General features: G+C 42.6%; 1 protein-coding gene across 1 annotated transcript in view; it reads right to left on the bottom strand.

Moving 5' to 3' along the window:
- Positions 1–3,406: 3,406 nt before the first annotated feature.
- The window catches only part of LOC138301695 (putative nuclease HARBI1), a 41,841-nt gene continuing 22,955 nt past the window's right edge, over positions 3,407–22,292 (bottom strand). Inside the window, exons 3-5 of the mRNA XM_069242211.1 lie at positions 13,119–13,203; positions 4,419–4,799; positions 3,407–3,636 (exon numbers count right to left, since the gene is read on the bottom strand). Of these exons, the coding sequence (XP_069098312.1) occupies positions 3,617–3,636; positions 4,419–4,799; positions 13,119–13,203 (486 nt within the window). The 3' untranslated portion in view covers positions 3,407–3,616. The remainder of the gene's footprint in view (positions 3,637–4,418; positions 4,800–13,118; positions 13,204–22,292) is intronic.

The following is a 22,292-nucleotide window of genomic DNA, read 5'->3' as shown; positions in this document are numbered from 1 at the left end:
TGATGATGAGAGGGGGTGATTACAAAGTGTGTTCCATCAATCTGGAAATTATTAGTGAACAAGAATGGAAAGAGGCTATGTTGGCAGATGAGACAATAGAAAAAGTGTTTGAGATGAGATGTTAAAAAAGGGATGGAAGGATAAGAAAAGTTGTCAAACGGAGTGCAATCATAACTGGGATTTGAGAAATGATTAGCTTATTGTGAGGGATTGATAAGAGGTACACAATTGTTAGGTGCTTCAGATAAGGCAAAAAATCGATCACTTTATCGAAGGTTATCACGGCGTATGTAAAGTAAAGAGATAATTCATATGAGTTTTGGTGGTCTTGATTATAGAAGATATTGAAAGGATGATAAAAAAATGTTTAAAATGCTGCTGCAGTGCTACCAAATATAAAACCAGAGAACAACTGATGTTTAACAGGAAATACTGCAAGTTCCTTGGGAGAATGTAACTAAGGAAACTGCAGGGCAACTACATGCTGCACGAAATATTGCATATTTGTTCATTTTGATTGAATTCTATTGCCTGTTTTGGAAAATCTGCTTAAAAATATAATTAATTTGTAGATGGATTTTGGGACATCCTTTAAAGGACCACTATTGTAATACTCTAATAATTTGCCTTGAGGGTTACCAATAGCCATCTCCTAACATCATCTTTGGCTGTTTTTACAATGGTTCCTCTAAATTTATTTGATTTTAAAATTGGTGCCCTTCTATGTGATGCAGATGCTGAGGAGAAAGCTGTGAAAACAGAGGTCACAATGGCTGTGTTTATTAACTGTATTTTCAAAATATGAGTCTAATGTGATAAGAGCATCAAAGGATTCTGTTGGGAGAGCCGTTTTAGAATAGAGTTCCTCTTCCACATATTATTTAAACTATCTATGTTTGCTGAAAGTGTTTTCAGTCCATCATGTTATTTTATGAGGTGACCATAGTTGTATACAGTTGTCTTTGTACACAAAAAACAACACATAAATACTCCTAAACTCAAGGCCAACAATATTCCCCCTTTCATAGTCTACTCATATCCCCCACTCCTCCTCTTCTAAACTCTCTTGCTCACCCTTTGTAACTACGCAAGGAGTGATTGTGCAGAGTCAATATCTGAGACAATCTTAAACATCCCCTTCAAGAGCACTCTCAATTTAGCATTGCTTTTGCACCTGCAGATTTAAAAGTGGGTATCATTTGCTTACATTTATTCCATACCTCTCTCTAAATTGTCCCTGCTTTCTGGCAACACACTATGCAAAGCTTCAAAGAAATACTTAGGCATCTGAGTCTCTGAAAATCTGGAACAACTGTTCAATGTAAATTTCAAACAAGATTTAAAATGTGTTAGAGAGCTGGAATAATCTGCCTTTATCAATCATAGGGAGAGTCATGCTTATTAAAATTTGCATTCTTCCTCTTTCCGTATCTCTTTTTCCACTATACCATCTGTTCTTCATGAAAACTTCTTTGATAAATAGCGGGAATGGTTAGTAAAAGTTTCCTTTGGCAAGAACAAACCCCACCAATTAGCATAAAATGGCTTCAGCTCCCTAGAGAAGAAGGGGGAACTAGCATTACCAGACATTATGACTTTAGGGATCATTATCAAGCCATATATATTGCATAATCATTCTCCTAATCATACATTGTATTTTTCTACATCTAATAAGAGTGGAATTTTGGTCACACCCACCACCTAAAAAAACAGCAAGGCTGCAATCCTAAACTTTGTAGGTTTTCAACTAGCAATTATTTGCTAGAAAAGGCAAGTACACTTAATTCACTTTCATTCTTTAGCCAGTATCCATGTAGACTTAACTCTAGAGGACATTCAAAGGAAATTACAACAAAGGAGCTTTTTCACTGAAAAGAAAATAGGATTAGGAAAAGTGGGGTATTGGGTCATAAAAGAACAACTCATTTCATAGGAGGCTATGAGAGAAAAATGAACATGTGACAAGGGGTGGTATCAGTTTTCCCACATACAAATCCACAGCTCAGCATTTAATATCCCCTTTCTTTAAATTGAGAATACAAAAAAGAACTGGTAATCGAATTAGAGATCAGATACAGGGCCCCCCTTATCCACCCCTTAAAGAAAACCCCTTGTGTTATTGAAGAAAACATTGTTAAAAAATAGAAACAAGAAAAATACATAGAAATTTATTGCACACCTTGGAGAGAAGCTTCAAAGTACAATATAACTGCTCATCGGTGCGCCATTCTTAAAAGGATGTAACTTAGGGCCAGATGTATGAAGAAAGCCCTCTGCGAATCGCAAATAGCGATTTTGAAGAAATCCCTATTTCTGAGTTGCAATATGCTATGTAACATATTTGCGATTCGGAATTAGCGATTTCTTAAAAATTGCTATTTGTGGTTTGCGAGGCCCAAATACTGAATCGCAAAAAATTGGCGATTCGGTAATTGAAAATCGCAAATTGTGAGAACGCACACCTGGCAGAGCCTGATGACATCACAAGCAGGAAGTGAGTCATCCCAGGCAGTTTGAAGGTGCCATTCCCAAAGGAGCAGTGAGAGAGACACAGCCCAGCCACAGGGAGCAAGTCTGTGAACAAGGCAGGACTGCACATCACCATGGACACCTCTGCACATGGAAAGAAGAAGGGAGAGAGGAAAATAAAACTCAAGTTCAGTGAGCAGGAACTGGAGCTGCTCACTGAGGAGGTGGTGGGGAGCCATGACCGTCTGTTTGGGAAGAGCTCACTCCAGGTCCCTGAGAGTGAGAAGCGCAAACTCTGGGCTGACATTCAAACAAAAATCTGCGCTGTGGGAGTTGCGCAGCGCTCAGTGAAGGAGATCAAAAAGAGGTGGTACGACCTGCGTTCCCGTGCCAAGGAGAGGGTGGCAAGAAGACTACAGGAGGCAAGGAGCACAGGAGGCGGACCATCCACCGAGACACCCTCCACCCCAATGGAAGACCTGGTGGAGTCGACACTCCTCCCAGAAGCTGTCAGTGGGGTCACTGACATAGACACATCCGGCACACCAAGCACCAGTAAAGGTAAGTGCATTATTGAAATGTAACCCCATATGTGTATGTACAAATGCCCCTTAGGAATTAGCAAGTAGTGCAAAGCATTGTGAGAAGTAGTCCATTCCACATCTTAGAAGCAGCACAACAATGCCTTATGGGAGTGGTAGTCCACAACCCAGAGCTGAAAGTAGCACATAGAATGTAATTAGGCAGAGTGACACCCAGAAGAACACAACACCCACTACATAGTGATATGATGGAACTGTACATTTATTACCATTGTTGAACCTTTGGTGATACATACATAACAGACATGCTGCACATTGCCGTTGCAGGTGGCCCAGGCCCAGCAGCATCTGCAAGTGCCATTGTGGGGGATGTTGAAACCCACCCTACATCAGATTCAAACACCAGTGAGTCACTGAACAGTGCGCAGGGCTAGGGCTGTACCGCTACCCGAATTGAGCCAGGACTCAGACGACATGCGGTATGACGGCCACACAGGAGTCCCAGCCCCAGCGTAACTCAACACCCCACAGGAGGCCTCAGTATGCAGGCGCACAGCACATGGAAGCAGGAGAGGGCCCATTAGTCTTCGGTGGCCTGGAATCCGCTATGCTGAAACAGCAGTGCCTGCAAAACAGGAAAATATCAGCAATGCAAAGGCAGATGCAGGCATACAATGCCAACATGGGGGGGCTGCATCGGCAGTTGGAGTGCCTTAATTCCAACATCTCAAAACTGCATGAGGGACAGATCACAGCTTCTGAGAACACCAGGGAGCGGACAATTGTAGTGAGGGAACTCTGCACAGAGCTAAGGCACGACAGAGTTAGCAACCGCAGGCAGGAGAGGCGTTTTATGGGCATGTTTGGTGGATTTTGTTGCTCTGTCAATCGCCTCACTACTTCAACAGTCCTCATATCGCGGCGTGCTGTGGCCGCACAGGTGGAGGCAGCGCACAGCAGTAGGGATGTGGCACAGGGACTGGTCCAGATCACTAATGTGCTGGATAATATGCTGGATAACCGCTCTGCTACACCCAGTGAACTTGGACTAGGGGAGACTGAGGACTCATCTAGCCTCAGCCGCGTAGCAGTGCCCACCACTGATCCTAGGCATCGCAGTGCCAGGCACAGCACTGCCACTGAGGCCGATAACAGAGGTGCCAGTGAGGCCACTGCGCACTCGAGTGGCTTGCGTGGCCGTAGAAAGTGACTGTAATGGCCACAGGGGACTGTTTGCTTCTTTTATGAAACAGTAAACTATGAATCAATAGTGAGACACTGTTATCTGCTTATTCTAAGACCCATTTTATTTTTTCTGCTAGTGAAACTTATGTTAACTGACATTAAGGTGATAAATGTTCTAACTACCAGTACACATGTCAGTGAAGTTGTATTGTTATTACTTACATCTGAAATGGTTGTCCATGATGTCTGCATGCCTTTGCCTGCCCTCTGCTGGACTGGTCCTGTCTGCTGGCTGTAGGGGGGGTATAGGATCATCATCCTCATCAGAGTCTGAATCTGATATTTCCACAGGTATGCCCCTGGAGGTAGCTATATTGTGCAGGATTGCACATGTGGCCACTATTCTACAGGTCATCTCCGGGCTGTACGGTAGTGCCCCTCCACTTTTGTGGATGCACCGGAAGCGACTCTTCAGCAGCCCGAAGGTGCGCTCCACCACATTGCGGGTTGTCCTGTGTGCTGATCTGTATCTCCGTCCTGCTGGTGTTGTAGGATTGAGGTAGGGCATCATCATGTAGGTGCGCACTGCGTAGGCACTGTCTCCTGGAAGGAACATAGGGTATAATGAGTAAGTGAGCCATCTGACGTCACAACGCCATCAATGCGCCAGTGTACAGAGGGACAATACCTGGTAGATATCCTTCACCAAACTCCCCAGCTAGCAGTCTTGTGTGAATGCCGCTGTGATGAAAGATGTATGAATCATGTGTGCTCCCTGGGTAGCTGGCCACGAGATCAGTTATGATGTAGGAGGCATTGCATATCACCTGTATATTCATTGAATGTTAGTATTTACGGTTGCGGTACACATACTCTGTGGCCGATGGTCGACAGATTGCAACATGTGTCCATCCATGGCACCTAGGACGTGGGGGAACTGTGCTATCAGGTAGAAATCTATTTTTGTCTGCTGTATTTCCTGTGGGACGTGGGGGAATCTGATGTACTGGTGTATCCTACTCAGCATGGCGTTGATAAATGCGTTGAAAAATCTAGAGAGGGCACTCTGTGATACTCCTCCAGCTGCTGCTATGACCCCTTGATAGCTCCCTGAGGCAAGTAGGTGGAGGGAGCATAATACCTGCACATGGGTGGGTATGCTATGAGTCCTATGTGTTGTGCGCTGCAGTATGGGTTGTAGCTCAGCTATCATGTCAAGTATCATGGCTGAGTTTAAGCTGTACTTATCATGTATCTCCTCCTCAGTCTGGTCAAAAAGGGTAATGCGCACTTTGAAAATGTGCTCCTGTCTCCACCTCCCTCTCCTCAAACCTGCCAAGATCCTCATTCTCCTCGCCATGACGTAGAGTGCAGCCATTGTGGAAAAGAGTCTGAGGCATTCTGGGCCTCTTTATATAGGTTGCACCTGGTTACCACCTGGTATTACCTAGTGGTAATATGCATGTGCAAAATGCAAATGCAAATGTTATGCATTTTCAATGAATTGCCTTGGTATTGAGATAAACCCAGATCCTATCGCTATTCCCCTAGGCAGCACCTGCCACATTGGAATCAGACCTAAATCCATCACTTTTGTCAACGTGTGTCTGGTTTCCCTGGGGGCTGCGATCAGCCCCCAGGAAAACTACACCCATATATATATATATATATATATATATATATATATATATATATATATATATATATATATATATGTGTGTGTATTTGCAGAGCATGCAGGAAGCATTGTAAATAGCCTAAGTTTGATATATTTTGCAAACATAATAGCACATTTGTAACTAGAGCTGCCTTTCAGGACAAAATGAACATGAAAACTTGCCGCCCTTGACGCCAAACATTATTCCCTGGATGTTGGACTATTGGGCTTCCACAACCTTGACTGTGAGGGTGTATGACTCTTCTGCATGACACATTCTCTATGGCCTTCGAGCCACAGCAGGCTAGGTAGTTGTGATGAGGGGGAGCAGGATGATGAATGCCCTGGAAACAGGTATGTCTCCTCTCGGTATGGCTGCAATCCAGAGAAGGAGTTTGTTAAGCTGGGCAGTGGAATTTCTGTGGATGTGAGTCATATGTGCTGTATTCATGTGGAAATATACCCTTTTCTGGCTATTGTTGAACCATAGGCAGAGTCAGGACAGTTGTTGCAAAAAAGTAGCAGGATCACCAGCCTGAACTGCACACTTACGTCCAGCATGTATAGAATGGCTTTTTGGTTTGCTGTGACGTAGACATGCTGTTTCCATACCCACCCTCATGAGCAAAGCAATGAATACTGGCTGCAGCGACATCTGAATCTAGTAGATTTGCTAATTATTGCTTTGGCTGTGGTATTTAGTGCTTCTCAACACAGAATGAGTGTACACAGGACAGCTATGGATTAATCACTCTGTTTAACAATGGCTTAAACCATAAGGAGCATATTATACATTGTTCCCTGGTGACACAACATGCATGTCCATCTACTTTGTGTGCCCCCAGGGCAGAATCTTATTACAGAAGGGGGCCGCAGGCGCTGATGTGTTGCATTCTGTAATCCTGATAGCGTGCACATGCAACACCAGGGCTATCATGAGAGGGCATTCCCTCATTTGCATGGGGACATGGCCCAATACAAATGAGGGACTCACTTTGCCTCTGCACCCGTGCCTTATTATGAATGCAGATGAAGAGCAACACATGCCATTAGGAGGCACACTGAAAGTGAGCCACAAAAAGGTGGTGCACTTTCAGTGTGCTTCCTGGAGGCAGCCCTGTAGAGCGGGTAAAGGGGGTACTGTGGACATCCCAGACATCATTTTGCAGTGGGTGCAATCACTTGCTGCACCCTCCTGCAAGGGTATTTCTCTCCTGTCTTCAGAGTGCAGGTGGCATGCCGTCTGCACTGTGAAACATGGATCATCTTTAAATCAGCCACTCAATATTTCACTTGAATGTGCACAAGTTTGTGGCCGCCCAGGAGCCAGTGCATTCATTCTAATGTGTGCATTATCCCTGTTTGCACTCAGCGCACCTTTTGAACAAATACAAAGTGCACCATATACGTAATGTAGCCCTTGGTGTCAACAGGACGGCCCTTGTTAGGGTCATCATCCATTTATTATTCTATGGAGCATCACCCTTCTGATTAACAGAAACTAACATTTTATTTGCAAGAGACATTACTCTGCTGGGAAAGATGATTTGAAGTGTACGGATAGAGAAGTGGGCAATGTATTTATCTTCATGCAGCATGAAGGTAAAAACAGTGCCCGGTCCCTCACAGTGTTTCTAAAAGCAACTATACTTTTTGTTTTTTTTTCAGCCCAGGGAACAGTGGATCAGCCCCAATTCCCCCCTATGACCAGAAACAAAAATCTGTGAAACTCCTAGATTTCTCTTATCACCTGGACATTTTGCCTGCCTCTATTCAAGAGATCCTCTGTGCCCAATTAGAGAATTATGCATCTGTTTTAGAGAATTTATCTATTACTCATCACTTAAGTATCGAGGAAACCATCACCCAGAGCAAATCTAAAGCTGCTGGCACTATCCAGAGAATTGGGATGGCTAGGTCTCATTGTCAGACCTTAAATTCACTGTAATAACGACTCAGGCTTAAGTCTACAGGTGTTTTTTACCAACATTCTGTGTGATACTTGCATTGTGAAAAGCGATGCAAAGCATTGCGTAGATTTATTTGCCATTAAAAAATCCTGCAGCTTCACTGCAAAATCTGACAGATCCATGGAAATCTTACTAAATGTTAGCATATAAGTCAACATGATCATTCTTGAACTCATAACCCACCTTGATGAACACCATCTTCCAGACAACACTCAATCAGGATTCAGAAAGAGCCACAGCATTGAAAGCACTCATGGCGGCCACTAACTACATTTGAATCATCCTGGATTGAGGAGAAACAGCGGCTCTCATCCTGCTCGACCTCTTTGCGGCCTTCAACACTGTCTTCCAGAACATTCTCTTCAGAAGACTCCACAAGATCGGCATACAATGATCCGCTCTCAAATGGATCTGTTCTTTCCTCATGGGAAGAACCCAAAGGGTCAGGCTGCCACCCTTCACATTAGCGACCAAGAAACTGATATGCAGAGCCCCACAAGGATCGCTCCTCAGCACAACCCTTTTCGACAGATACATGACACCGCTGGCCAACATCAAACTATCACAAGACATCACTGCCATCTCCTATGCCGATGACACTCAACTCATCCTCAACCTGACGGACAAGACAATCACCACAGAACTAGCCTCACCAGCTGCATAACTATGGTAGAAGACTGGATGCAAACCAATTGCCTGAAGCTCAACTACTGTTCATTGGCAACAAGACAACCCCTTGGGACTCCATCTGGTGGCCCTCAGAGGTTGGACCACCATCCATGCCCACAGAATACACAAGAAATCCTAGACACCAAGTTCAACATAATGGCTCAAGTGAATGCAGTGTGCATTTCCTGATTCCACAACCAATGCATGCTGTGAAAGATCTTCAAATGATTGAACCAGAACACCAGACTGACCATCACACAAGCACTTATCACCAACAGGCTGGATTACTGCAACACTATGTTACAATCGCCAAGCAGCTCCTACACAGACTCCAGACCATCCAGAAAACTGCTGCAAGACTCCTACTCGACTTCCCAACCGGAACCCACATCACACAGCATCTCAGAAAGCTTCCCTGGCTCCCCATTCACAAGCGCAGCCAATTCAAACCTCACCAACTCATACAAAGCCCCACATAACATAAAACCAGAAAACCTGAACAGCCACACGCTTTCACCAACCCAGAAGACACCTATGCTCTGCCTCACCCTCACTCAAACACACTCCCCACATCTGCAAAAGCAAAACTGGAGGTTACTTTTTACCCTACATCACATCCAAACAACCTCCCTCACCACACCAGAGCATCCTCCTCACTTCCTGAGTTAAACAAGATGCTGAACATTTGGCTGTTTATATAAGCACCTTGGGGACAACGCACATTCCAAACCACCTGGATACCCTTTTGGGTGATTAATGCGCTATAAAAATTAACATAACAAAACTTTGTCAGATAAAAGTTATGTCACATCACTTACTTTGCAGCCTGCATCACCTTAGTGTTCAACACAAGGTCAACTAATACTTCACACTGCAAAAAAAAACAATCTGTTATGTTATGTGTATTTGAATATAGCATGCCTCATCCAGGAGGGTATTTTGGTGCTATACCAGGAGCTGTTTGGGTCACGTAAGAAATCAGGAGTAGGTGAAGAACCAAGTCCTTAGTTTCTTGCAGTATTCAAGAACTAGGGCGGTGACTCTCATGTTCAGGGGCAGGTTGTTCCAGGCTTTAGGAGTGAGGTAGGAGAAGGCACACCCACTGTATTTCGCTCTGTGTATGAAGAGGTGTGTGTGAGTAGGAGTCCGGGTGAGAGGAGCTATCTGGTTGGTTTTGAAAGTTTATGGTGTTGTTCAGATATGTGGGGCCAATGTTCTGCAAGGCTTTGTATTCTTGAATGAAGAGTTTGAAGAATAATTCTTTGTGCCCTGGGAGCCATTGTAGCTCTTTAAGGGGCGGAGTGATGTGAGTGTAAGGTGTGAGGTTGAGGATGAGCCTGGCCAAGGCCATACTGGCTGTACCTGGAAGACTGGAAGGGTGGAGTGCCATCTTTGTTTCTGGGGGCTGGCTTTGTAGCAGTAGAGTAGTTTTAAAAGCACTGCAGAGTGCTGTGTACATCCAAGAGTTTTCAGGCAACAATAAAAGTCCCAAGATAACTCTGGTGATTAATATACCTGCTGGAGAGAGATCGGGGTTTTGCCTAGTGGCAGTTTTGGCTCATCCAAGGTAGCACATAGGGTTAATATGGGTGCTTCAAAGAACGTATGCTATGCAGATCACCGAACAGTATTTTATGTGCATATCAAGTTACAATCATAACCTAGCACAGTGAGCTAGGAACTCCCATAAAAGAGCTGCATGCAAACTGCATGGTACAGGCTAAAAAGTAATGTTTTCCCCAGTCTTTGATTATACTAATTTTGCAAAAAAGGCATAAATAAATTGTTATTAGTAAAGTTAACTCTAACCAGTGTGATATGTTCTGAATCATGATTTTATGCTTACCCAAATCAAGCAGCCTCATAAAAATACCTACCATTATGGATGACATGTTAATCCTACACCTTGTATTCCACATTGTCAACATTTCCTATACACTGATTTACACACGCATGATTCATTGTCTCTGTATGTGTGTGTGTGAGATGTAAAGTGCTCCAACGCCCTATGCTGGTAAGACAGGCAGTATAAAACAAATTAAATACATGTGAGAAAGGGGCTTTAGGGAGAAGAGAGGCATTGTTAGAGGGTGATGGTGAGGTAATCATTGAGGAACCCCAATAAAGATTGCCGTTTCCTGGTGCTCTGTAAGGTCATCATTTACTATTATCTAAAAATGAACACACTTGAAATTATAATGAAAAATGTGTTGTAGAATGCACCTTTTTACTATTTTCCCAAATATCCCCTCCCCCTAAGCCCCGCTGTAGTGGTCAGGCTCGCTCACTATGCACCGTATGGGGGCTGGTCTGACAAAATTTGCCAGGGCTGCTTTGGGATCACAGTCCGGCCCTGAGCCTAGCCACTGCGTTTTGCATGATCTGGAGCCTTCTGGTCAATTGAGTGTTTATTCCAGCATATAGTGCATTGCGAAGTCCAGCTTGCTTGAGGGCTTGAGTGATGGTTCTGCAAGTGTTGGTGTGGAGGGATTTGAAGATATTCTTGAGCATCTTGAGTGTGCAGAAGCAAGATGCAGCAAGTGAGTTCATTTGGCTGATCATATTGAGTTGGTTGTCGATTACTACTCAAAGGTTCTTTTTTGGGTTTGCCTTGAGGGGTGTAGGTCCGAGTTCGGCAGGCCACTGGGAGAAGTCCCAGAGGAGTGCCTTTGCGAAAGAGGACTACATCTGTCTTGTCTGTGTTGAGGTTGAGGATGTTGTTTAAATGGATGTGGATAGCCATTGTACTTGGACATGGGGTGTGTTCCATTGCAGAGGGATGTCTAAGAGACTTCTCTGGCATTCAACAATATTGCAAGGGCAGATTTTGGTTAGTATAGTGTTGGTACTAGAATATTAAATAATCTGTCTTCCTGGCTCACATAATTAGGGAGGACAGTAATAGAAATCAAATTGGCTGAGCATGGGTTCCTGCAGGAGATGGAGCCACAGGACTGAAGTACCCTTGAGAAAGTCAAGAAGGAGATTTTCGACTATACCTTACACCACACATGTAGTCAGTTTAAGGTTATTTTTTTAAGTCCAAGTAACATTTTGTGCAAGGATGGGGGGGGTATCATTTACGGAATACTTTGTGGAATGAATTATGCAGTGGACATAGGTGGGGTAACAAGTCAGGTTATTAGATGACCTGAATTGTGTTAGGCTTAAAGAATACTGATTTATGTAGTACCTAGGTTGTCATAAAATACCCCATAAAATAAACTACCCCTAGACAAAAATGGAGGAATTTATTCAAGTCCTATATGTGCTGGATTGAGTTCACGTAAAGTAGGATTATACATATTTCAGACACGTATTTGACATTAAACATGGAAAGGCTATTATCGGTTGAATTCTGTTTTGCCCCAATGTCTAATATTTTTGCCCCAATGTTTAATATATACATACATATATTAGACATTGGGGCAAAACAGCATTCAACCCATAATAGCCTAACCACCTACATATATAAGTATTCACAGAAAAAAGCCAAAGGTTTCAGGAACGTTATAGTTAAGCTCACATTTTAAACACAAACCATAATATTTGGCTGTTATAGTTATAGTTAGAGTTATCTCAAGTAACTATTATTTCAAGTAACTATACCTCGTGCCCTAGGTAACTATAACTCATGCCTCTGCCATGCAATTTTTTTTCGTAATTTGTTTGGTTTCAAATATTACATTGATATTATCAGTGATGTCATCAAAGATGTCATGAGTGCTGTAATTTGTGGGGTAATTAGCAGTGCATGGTGATGGCGTGGGTTACAGTTACGTTAAAGCACGAGTTATAGTTACTTGGGATAACTCTAACGATAACAGGTGAATTTCTATGGTTTTGTACATTTAGCATGTGAGCCTAACTATAACGTCCCTGTAACCTTTGTTTTTTTTCAGTGAATTTCTATGTTTTTTTACTCTATGCTAATCCAACCGCCGCCACGCATGGCAGCGGTTGGCCAAAGGGACCCAAACCCCTATAAGCACCCAACCCTACACCTGCAGCCAGACCCTGTGGCCAACTATCCTAACCACCCAACCCTACACTGTGCATGGCCTTTTAGCTGTGTGTGGCAGAAGTTGGCCGCAGTCTGTCTCTCTGGGTGTGAGAATAGGTGTGAGAGGGGTGTATCTGGGGATGAGAGTGGCTGTGAGAGTCTCTGTTTGGGTGTGAGAGTGTGTGCATCAGTGTCTTAGTGGGTGTGTCAGTGTCTGCACAGGTCTGTGAGTGGGTGCATGAGGGTTTCAGTGGGTTTATGAGTAAGTGTGTAAGAGTCTGAGTGGGTCAGTGAGTGAGTGCATGAGTGTCGGAGTAGGTCTGTGAGTGAGTGTGTGAGGGTCTGAGTGTGGCTGTGAGTGGGTGCACAAGGGTCTGAGTGGGACTGTGAGTGGGTGTGTGTGAGTGGGTCTGTGAGTGGGTGCATAAGGGTCTGAGCGGGTGTGTGAATGGGAGAATGAGAAGGAGAGCGATAGAGAGTTTTTAGGCTTTGAATGATGATATACTTAGAATGAGATATTTCTGGACAAATTGAAATTAAAAAGAATGAGATCACCTTTCAGTATGAACTTTAAACTTTGAAGTTTAAAAGAAATTAAAGGAGGGAAGTGATCACAGACACACCTGGAGTAGAACCCTCAACTGGCAGTGTGAGACCTTCACCATTAAGCAACAGGTGACTTCTTGATGGATTGCTTCCGGACATAACCTATGATATGCAAACCAAACATGTGAGAGGAAAGAAATAGAAATGTTCCATTACTAGAAAGGTTTAACAGTCAAAACACTAGTTAATACACAAACAAACTGCCAAGCAATACCCAGATTTGAACCTTCAACCTACTGAGTGACAGTACAAGAACTTGACGATTAGGCCAGCAGTGACTTTGTTCTGCTCTGCATCAAAGTGTAACTATAACATTTGTACCAAACATCTTGCTAGTCTTATTATTTGAAGTCATTGCATTGAGAGACCATTGCAATGACAATCTCCCTCTCTCTCTCTTCCATTCCTTTATGGGAAATATGGGAAAGGAGAGAGAGGAGAGAGTGACAGGTCAGTGGGCGAAGCCTCAAGGCCCCTACATCCTGCGGGAGCCGGCATTGCTCCCACAATCAGGAAGCTATTTTTAATAGCAGCTCCCTGCTTGTGGGAGCTATATTTTCATCGGAATTCCCTATTATATTGCATATTTGCATGCAGGGAAGACATATGAAAAATCCACTTTCTAGCAGTGGGAGTTGTCTGACAGCTCTCGTGTCAGAAAACAGACTTTGTTTGATTTTGCTTGGTGGAAGCTGTCAGCTCCCATCAAACAAAAGCAAACAGCTATGTCCCGGGGGTGGGCTGGCCCTGGAATACAGCAGGAGCTTGCCTGGGGGTGGCTCCTCGAGGGGGGCAGAGCAGCCTCCCTCCATTTCTACACAGCCCCAGGGAGGTGATGGTCCCCGGGACTTGGGGGTCCAAAACGAACCCTCTTCGTTCTGTTTATTATAGACCCAGGGAGGTGGTGGTGGTTCCTGGGGCTGCGGGGGAGGCCATGCAGCCCCACGCATAATATTTCTGTAAAGCCACAGGGTGGTAGTGGTTCCTGGGGCTGCGGGGTACCGGGCAGCCACCCTCATGAAATTAGCAATGCCCCCGGAAATTGGCCCACCTGTGGCTTCAGAATAAAGAAGTATGGGAGCCTGCACTTAATTTTATTTTTTTTGCTGGATCTGTGTATCCGTCATGAATCGCATCAAAAGTTATAAAAAATGCTTTTTACCTCTGGGGGTAGAGGGGGAGGATCCCTCTGAGACACCAGCACCAGAGCTAAAGGGTCAGGGTGACTCTTCCCTGGACCCTTTTCCTTTTATAAATATTTATTCTGGGCCGAGTGCCAAGAAGGCTGCCAACACTTCCTGGTTTGAAGTGTTGGCAGTCAATCACAGTTGTGCATTTGCTCTTAATCAAGCTCTTAATCTTCAAGATGCCGTTGTGGCCAGAGATATACACATTTGTTTTCCCATTAATATCTCCTAAACAACTGCACCGATTTACACCAAATAAGCAAAAGTGTAATCTGCATACCAAATGCTAGCTTGCTGACAAATTTGGTGTAATTCTGTCCAGTAGTTCGAGCTATAGGCTTGTTCAAAGGTCCGATGGGAATTAAAATAGGAAATGCAATTTTTTATCCCCCCTTCTTTTTTGGCCCCCGCTTGACAGATTACCACAAAACTTTCTGTGTGCAACAAGAATCACCAGGGCACTTTTTTTTTAGAAATTTGTTTGAAGATTCATCGGTGCCAAAGATATGGGTAAGTCAAAAAACGCTTTGTCTATGGAAACATGGCCACTAAAAAAACAAAGATTAGAGGGACGTTATAGTTATGTCTAGATTTTACACACACAAAACCAAAGAAATTCAGCTGTTATAGGTAGAGTTATTTCAAGTAACTATAACTCGTGCCCTACGGTAGCTGCAGCTCGCCCCCCACCATACACAGCTTTCTCATCAGTAATTTTACTGCAAATGTTGCAGTGATATTATCAATGATTTAGTAGAAAATGTCATGAGTGATGTAATATGTGAGGTCATTAGCAGTGCATGGCGAAGGCGCAAGGCCATGAGTTTGACCTCCTTTGCATCGAGATAGCGTTCAGATGTGTCACACTTTTGCCATAAATTCATAATGTTAGCACAATAGTTGCTCATTAGACCACTGCAGTAAAGTCTCTAGTCAACAGGGAATTAACTGGCAGTCTGCTAGTGGTGTTGAAAGTGCATGTTTCAGTCTTCACGCCAGAAGGTTTTAATAAAATAGAAAAGGAAGATATTTGAGAACTCACTTCAAACATGTCTTAATTTTTCTTTCTACAGTGCTAACCATAATTTCAATCACAAAATGAACAATAAATTACATGTTTGAAGTTTTTTCAGTATGATTCAATCAAGATGGCATCAGGTGCCACACTTTTGCCACAAGTAACACTGTTAGTGCTCCAGTTATTCTTTAGAACACTCTGGAGGCTGCAGTTGAACACAAGGGAATCAACTGACAGACTACTCCTGTTGGAAGTTCATGTTTTCTAAGAATGTCAGACTTTATTCTCATATGGATGAGAAAGATAGTGTGACTCAAGCAACTTCCGTAACTTTTATGAGAACATCATGAGAAAACAGCTTTCTCTCAAACATGCATCATGAAATCCCAGCAGAGTACAATCATGCTAGAACACACTTTTTTTACCCCCCTCTTTTTCTCGCCCACGCTTGACAGAGCACCCTGACATTTTCCATGCACAGCAATACACAACTTTTTTCTTTAAAATCTGTTTTTTATTTATTGCAATACAAATGCCTCAACAGTTGCAGAGCTCTAAAGGGTGGAGGGGTCAGAGAAGTGGAAGATAAGGAAAAGGGGGAGAAGAAAGGAGCATTTCCAAGGCAATTTTGAAATAGCAGGTAGTCATTTTCTTACATTTGCATGTAACAGGTCAACATCATAGAGCCAGTCATAAAACACAAAGCGCATACAATCATGTCCAATGGGGGAGAAAGGATAGAGTGGCAGGTGGGCTATGCATTGTGTTCAAGTGAAGGGGTGTGGTTGAATTGATGTTATGTAGGAGAAGGAAATGGAACATAGGTTTAGTGTGCAGTGGTGTTTTGTTACGACCTATTAGAGTGATCACCCCCAGGGAAGCCGTGCTGAATGTACACAAGTATAGAAGGCGTAGCTGTCATTGCGATGACATGGGCTGCGCAATGTGTATCAGTGCAGTCTAAGTGGATTGGTAATCCCTGTTCCTTTCAAGGTGGTGGGTGTCGTTTTTTGGCTTCTACATTAATGACAAATGCATTCCATGTCTTGCAGCCTCCGCAGGTCAGGCCTTTATCACTCATGGTGCATAGCACTTTTGCCTACACTCGGGCCCACTGTAGCAGGGCTTGTAACCATTTATTTATGTCTGTGGCAGTGGGTGCCTTCCATTGCATCGCCATAAGGCGTTTGAACAATGTACATGCCAGATCAATAATTCTATGAGGTGTTTATTTCCTTTGGCTTTAAGGCTAGGTGCCAAGATTCAGGGTTGGCAGCTATGTTATGGCCTGCCAGGTCCGCCATTAGTGCAGTTAGTTGGTGCCAGGTGCACAGCAATGGAGGACAGTCCCACACCATGTGATAAAAATTCACTCCTGGCAGTCCGCAGGGAGGGTACTCCGGAGCTGTTGTTGGAAACATGCGTTTAATGTTGTATGATGATAAGTAGGTCTGATGAAGATAGTTGAATTGGTTGAAGCATTACCAAGGGTTACTGAATATCTCTTTAACATGTCAAAGGGCCCTTGTCTAGGATGCCTGGGACAGTGGGCCGGGGAGTACTCTATTCCCACGGGTGAGTGCACCATCCATTCCAGTGGTGCATTAGTATTTAGGACCTCGTATATCATGGATACCATTTTCTTGGGGCCTATTCATGGAAAGAAGAGCATCCGACTCTAATGGTTCTGCGTCACCATTCCACCATATTACATATTAACTGACGTATTGCACAGTACGTTAAGAACTGCCCCGGACCTATGTCGTGAGTGTCTTTCAGTTCATAAAAGGTTAATAGGTAGCCATTGTTAAAGAAGTCTCCCACCGTTGTTAGGTTTGCCATTGTCCATGGGGTCATGTCGTGGTGTATTGTCAGAGTGCGGCCACTTCGTATGAGGATTATGGGAATTAGTGGGAAATAGGGCAGAGTGTGGGACTTACCTTGTATGAATCTGCATCAACAAATGCAGGCTGGATCCATCAGGATAGTTCCCTGTAATGGGGGGCATGTCCGGTTCATCAACCACCTGTATATGTGGATCAGGCCCAGTCTATTGGTTAGGGAGGATTCTTCTGCATTTGTGGGCTCCGCCAGCCACTGAAGGGGCCAGTGCAATTGTGCTGCAGCATAGTATAATTCGAAGTTAGTCATGCCTAGCCCTCCTTGGACCTGCAGTTGTTTTGTCGTAGACCAGGCAATTCAGCGTCAGTCTTTCCCCCATTGTAACTCAAGCATTAGGCTATGAAGTGTAGTAAAGAAGGATCTCGGAAGTACTATTGGTAACACAGCAAAGAAATATAGTAGCTTTGAAAATATGAGCTTCTTGGCTATTGCCACTCGACCAAGGGGTGAGAGCAGCAGTGAGCACCATAAAGGCACCAAGCCTCGAATGGAGCGAATAACACAGACTTGGTTGCCCTCCTTGAGATTGCACACAGAGTGATATTTTTGTATCCCAAGGTATTTCACACAGCAAGACCCAACTTGCCACTGGCATGGGCAGTGCAGGGGCCCCCTGCCACAGCCCCATGCAGCTTTTCACTGTCTGCATAGCAGACAGTGAAAACCGCGACGGGTGCAAATGCACCCGTCGCACAGCCGCAACACCGCCGGCTCCATTTGGAGCTGGCTCCTGTGTTGCGGCCGAGATCCCCGCCGGCCCAGCAGTGATCTCCAAATAGGCCCCGTGGGAGTGCGGCCGCATTGGCTGCCGCCCGGCGATTTCAACTTGCCGGGCAGCGGTTGCCGCCCGCCAAGGTTGAAATGAGGGCCTATGTGTCCAAGAAGGAATTTACCACACTCCAAAGTTCCTTTAGGCAGATTTATTGATAAGAATAGCAACCACCAACGCGTTTCAACTCCACTTGAGTCTTGCTCACGGTAAATTACTTTTTTTCATACCACCCTTAAATAGTGTCATTGTTACCGCCCCATTGCATTCTGGTTAGGGTAGTTTGATATTATATAAAGCATATATGAAAGTGAAATTTAAAAAATAAAATGAAAAATATATCTCAAATTAGAATCCTAAAGTTGAAAGAATGTCCAATAAAAAATCAAATTACATTACAATAATTACTTCTATATAAATGAGACTTATAACCAATGTTATTTTCTGCATTTTAAATATGTTGCCTCCATTTTTGCAATCACTAAATTTTCATCATGAGAATGTTATACATATACCTACTTGCATATTTTTATATAAATGTATTTCTTTTTATATTCTTATCATATTTCATTTTTTGAGGATAGGATTATCATCAATCTTGTCTTACTCTGTTATCAAACCATATATTGCTTATGATGTTATCTCATATAAATAGAAAAATATAAATCATTTCAGATCTTTGATTGCTGCTTATCACATATTACAACAATTATTAATCATTAAATGTCAGCTAAGTGCCTTTACAGAATAAATTTCAACATCACCTCAACAAGGAAACTGATTATTTAAACATAATACCTATCAATCCTTCCTATTAGATTCAATCATATCTGTTCTTACATTAAATTAAGTGTTATATTACCCATATCCTCCCCATTCAAAAATAATTTTATTCCATAATGATTATTTTCCAATTGATAGAAAACTTAGCAATTGCTCACAAACGATCCAATATTTTTTGATAATCATTCAGTTCAGTATTGTACTAATCCCCTCAACTATTCATTGTTGGTATAGTTGGCTCATTATAAATGTACAAAAAGTTCTTCATCCACGTTTTACCCAAATGGGATTTTTGTACGGAGTCGAATGATATACTTGCTTTCAAGTTGTCTCAACAGTAATGTTCCGTTTCCTCAACATTCATTATTATTTACTTGTGCTAAACCAAAAAATGATATACTTTTCCAATCTGTGGTGTGTCATTTATTATGATGTCTAGCCACTGCATAACTTTGATCTTGATGTTGAATTGCTCTAGTATGTTCCAGTATTCTCTTCTTCAGTGAGCAGATTGAGATACTCATATATTGAAGTCCACATTCTCATTGGATCAGATATGCCACAAATTGGCTATCGCAAGTCAATCTTTGTACAATCTTTACTTCTCTTCCTTTGTAATCCACAAAAGATTTAATGTTTTTCACAATTTGACATGCTTTGCACTTGTTACATTTATAGAACCCAGTTTCACTTTCGTTTCACCAATTGGTTTTAGGATGTTCTACATAGTGACTTCTGACCAGCATGTCTTTTAAAGATTTTGATCTCCTATAAGTTATTTGTGGTCTCGTTCCAATTATTTGTTTCAAGTCTTGATCACTCCTTAAAATCTTCCAATATCTTTTGAAATTTTTGAATTTTTTTTCAATTGTCTTACTTTCTTTGCTGTATGTTAATATTTGTCTCAGTCCCTCATTTTCTTCTTGTTTCTCAGGGATCTCGACTTTATTATCCAACAAAGTTTGCTGACGACTTCTCTTTTTGGCTTTTAATGTTCCCAATTCTACATTCACTTTAGGGTATCCTCTCTAGAGGAATCGTTGTTTAACATATCTGAATTGTGTATCCATTTCTGCATCATGAGAACAATTTCTTCTAGTTCTCGGAAATTCCCCAAATAGAATGTGGTTTAGGGTGAAAGCTTGTCCCATGTAATATGCTATTCGTAGATGTTTCTTTCCTATATAACGTTCTATGCAATTGATTATGTTCCACATATACTTTAATATCTAGAAAATGTATTTGTGTTGAGCTGATGACAAAGGTAAATTGAAGACCATAGATTTTATCATTTAGTAATTGAAAATATGATGTGAAGTCTTCCTTATATCCATTCCGTATTATGAAAAGATCATTAATATACCAAAGCCACAAGACAATCTTATTCACATATTCCAGGTATTGATCTTGCCATGCTATTTCTCGTTCCCACCATCCCATAGTAAGGTTTGCATAACTTGAAGATAATGATATTCCCATAGATGTACCTTGTTTTTGCTTATATACTTGATGATTAAATAGGAAGACATTGTTTTTGAGACACATTTTCACCATCTCCATCAGCATCAATGAATGATTTGTTTCTTTTATGTTTCTCTGTTTCAAACGGATGGATGGATCCACGGGTCCTGAATTCGCTAATCCACTTGAGAATTCGTGAATCCAGAGAAAAATTGAAATAAAAATTAACACCCACTGTATCCAAACTCATAGTGCAACTTGGGTTTGGGAGAATGCTGGATGGCCAAGCCCGGTGGCCAGACCCTTTGGTCGTGTGTGGTGCTGATTATCTTCTCGTCTGTGCATGCTGAAAAAAACATAGAAATTCACTGAAAAGAACAAAGGTTACAGGGACGTTATAGTTAGGTTCTTAATTTACTTGCACTAAACCTTAGAAATTCAGCAATTATAGTTAGAGTTATTTCAAGTAACTATAACTCACGCTCTAAGGTAACTATAACTTGGGCCTTCATTATATGCATCTAATTACTCCACATTTTATATCACTGATGACGCCTTCTATGGCATCTTTAATAAAATCCCTGCAACATTTGCAATAAAATTATTGATCAGAAAACAGTGTATGGAGAGGGTGGAAGTTATTGTTACCTTAAGCAGCAAGTTATAGTTACTTGAAATAACGTTAACTATTACTGCTGAATTTCTAAGGTTTTCTGTGAGCAAATTCAGAACCTAACAATAACGTCCCTGTAACCTTTGTTTTTTTCAGTGAATATGTAAATATGGTGAGGCCCGGTTGAAGGAGTAAAGACGAAATGCGTAGGCCATTTCAATTCTTATAATATGCTTTGCACTTTTTTTTTAATGGTCATTGGTATACCCGAATGAAATAAAATGATACATTATTAAATTAAATTGAGGTGTGGTCTGTGCCTGTGCCCATGCTGCTGGTCCGGAGGAGACAGCGTTCTTATTCTGAAAAACATAAAATAATTATATATATATATATATATATATATACACAGTTATGTTTAGGACCTAGTTTATATATGAAAAGCATTTTTTTGCTTGCTTTGGCACTGCTCGACAAATCTTCAGGAAACTTTCCAAAAAAATGTGCCCGCCACGTCAGCTGCTGTCTGGAAAGTTTTGGGGTGATCTGCCCGGGGGGCTGAGAAAAAGGAGGTGTCCCAAAACATGTTTCCCAATGCATTTTTTCATAGAGATGTTGAACAGCAATAGCGCCAAAACTGCTAGACAGAATGACACCAGACTTGTCAGAAAGGTAGGTCCTGGTCCAAAAACTGAACTTTTTTTGTTTTGGTACAATTTCGTTAAGTAGTTTTTGAGAAATTAAGGTGAAAATAAAATTGTATATGTAGGGTCACGAAGGATGCGGGACCCCTTCAGATCTCGTGCTGAGATCTGAATTGCTTTCAACACTTCAACAACAGAAGCAGTTGAAGTGGTGTCTGCCATTTTAGGACTCAAGTCCCAGAAAAAAGGTTAAAAATTAAGAAAAGGGGCCTGGGTGCGAACATCCAAAGGGACACCCCCCAGGGCTAAAAAACATTTATTTTTATTTTACGGGCGGAGTCGCGGTGGATCCACAAATCCACCATAAAATTGAAAAAAAACAGAAACACATGCTTTCACCATTGGTTATTATAAAGCTCCTGGGTGGGCCAAGTCCTGGGGACATTCTTGTTATAATGCACAAGGGAGCTGCCTGGCCACCTCCCACTGCCCCATAGACCGCAACCAACCCAGAGCATTAATGAAAGTAAATGCAGATGGGCAGCCTGGCCCCGTGCCTTGTGGCTTTGTAAATATTTAGTATGGGGGCGTTGCACAACCTTCCCCCTATCCGGGGGATCACCACCTCCCGGGGACATTGAGATATTCTGTGCAGGCGGGCCGCATGGTATCCCACAGCTCTGGAGATCACAACCTCCCCAGGGCATTCTTTATATTCTGTGCAGGGGGGCCGCACTGAATCCCCGCAGCCCGAGGATCACCAAATCCCTGGAGCATACTTTATATTCTGTGTGGGGGGCACACGGCCCCCCAA

This window comes from Pleurodeles waltl, chromosome 6 (assembly GCF_031143425.1).
Source record: "Pleurodeles waltl isolate 20211129_DDA chromosome 6, aPleWal1.hap1.20221129, whole genome shotgun sequence".
NCBI lineage: Eukaryota > Metazoa > Chordata > Amphibia > Caudata > Salamandridae > Pleurodeles > Pleurodeles waltl.
The sequence above is the reverse complement of the archived record's forward strand: the minus strand, read 5'-3'. Positions and strand labels throughout refer to the sequence as shown.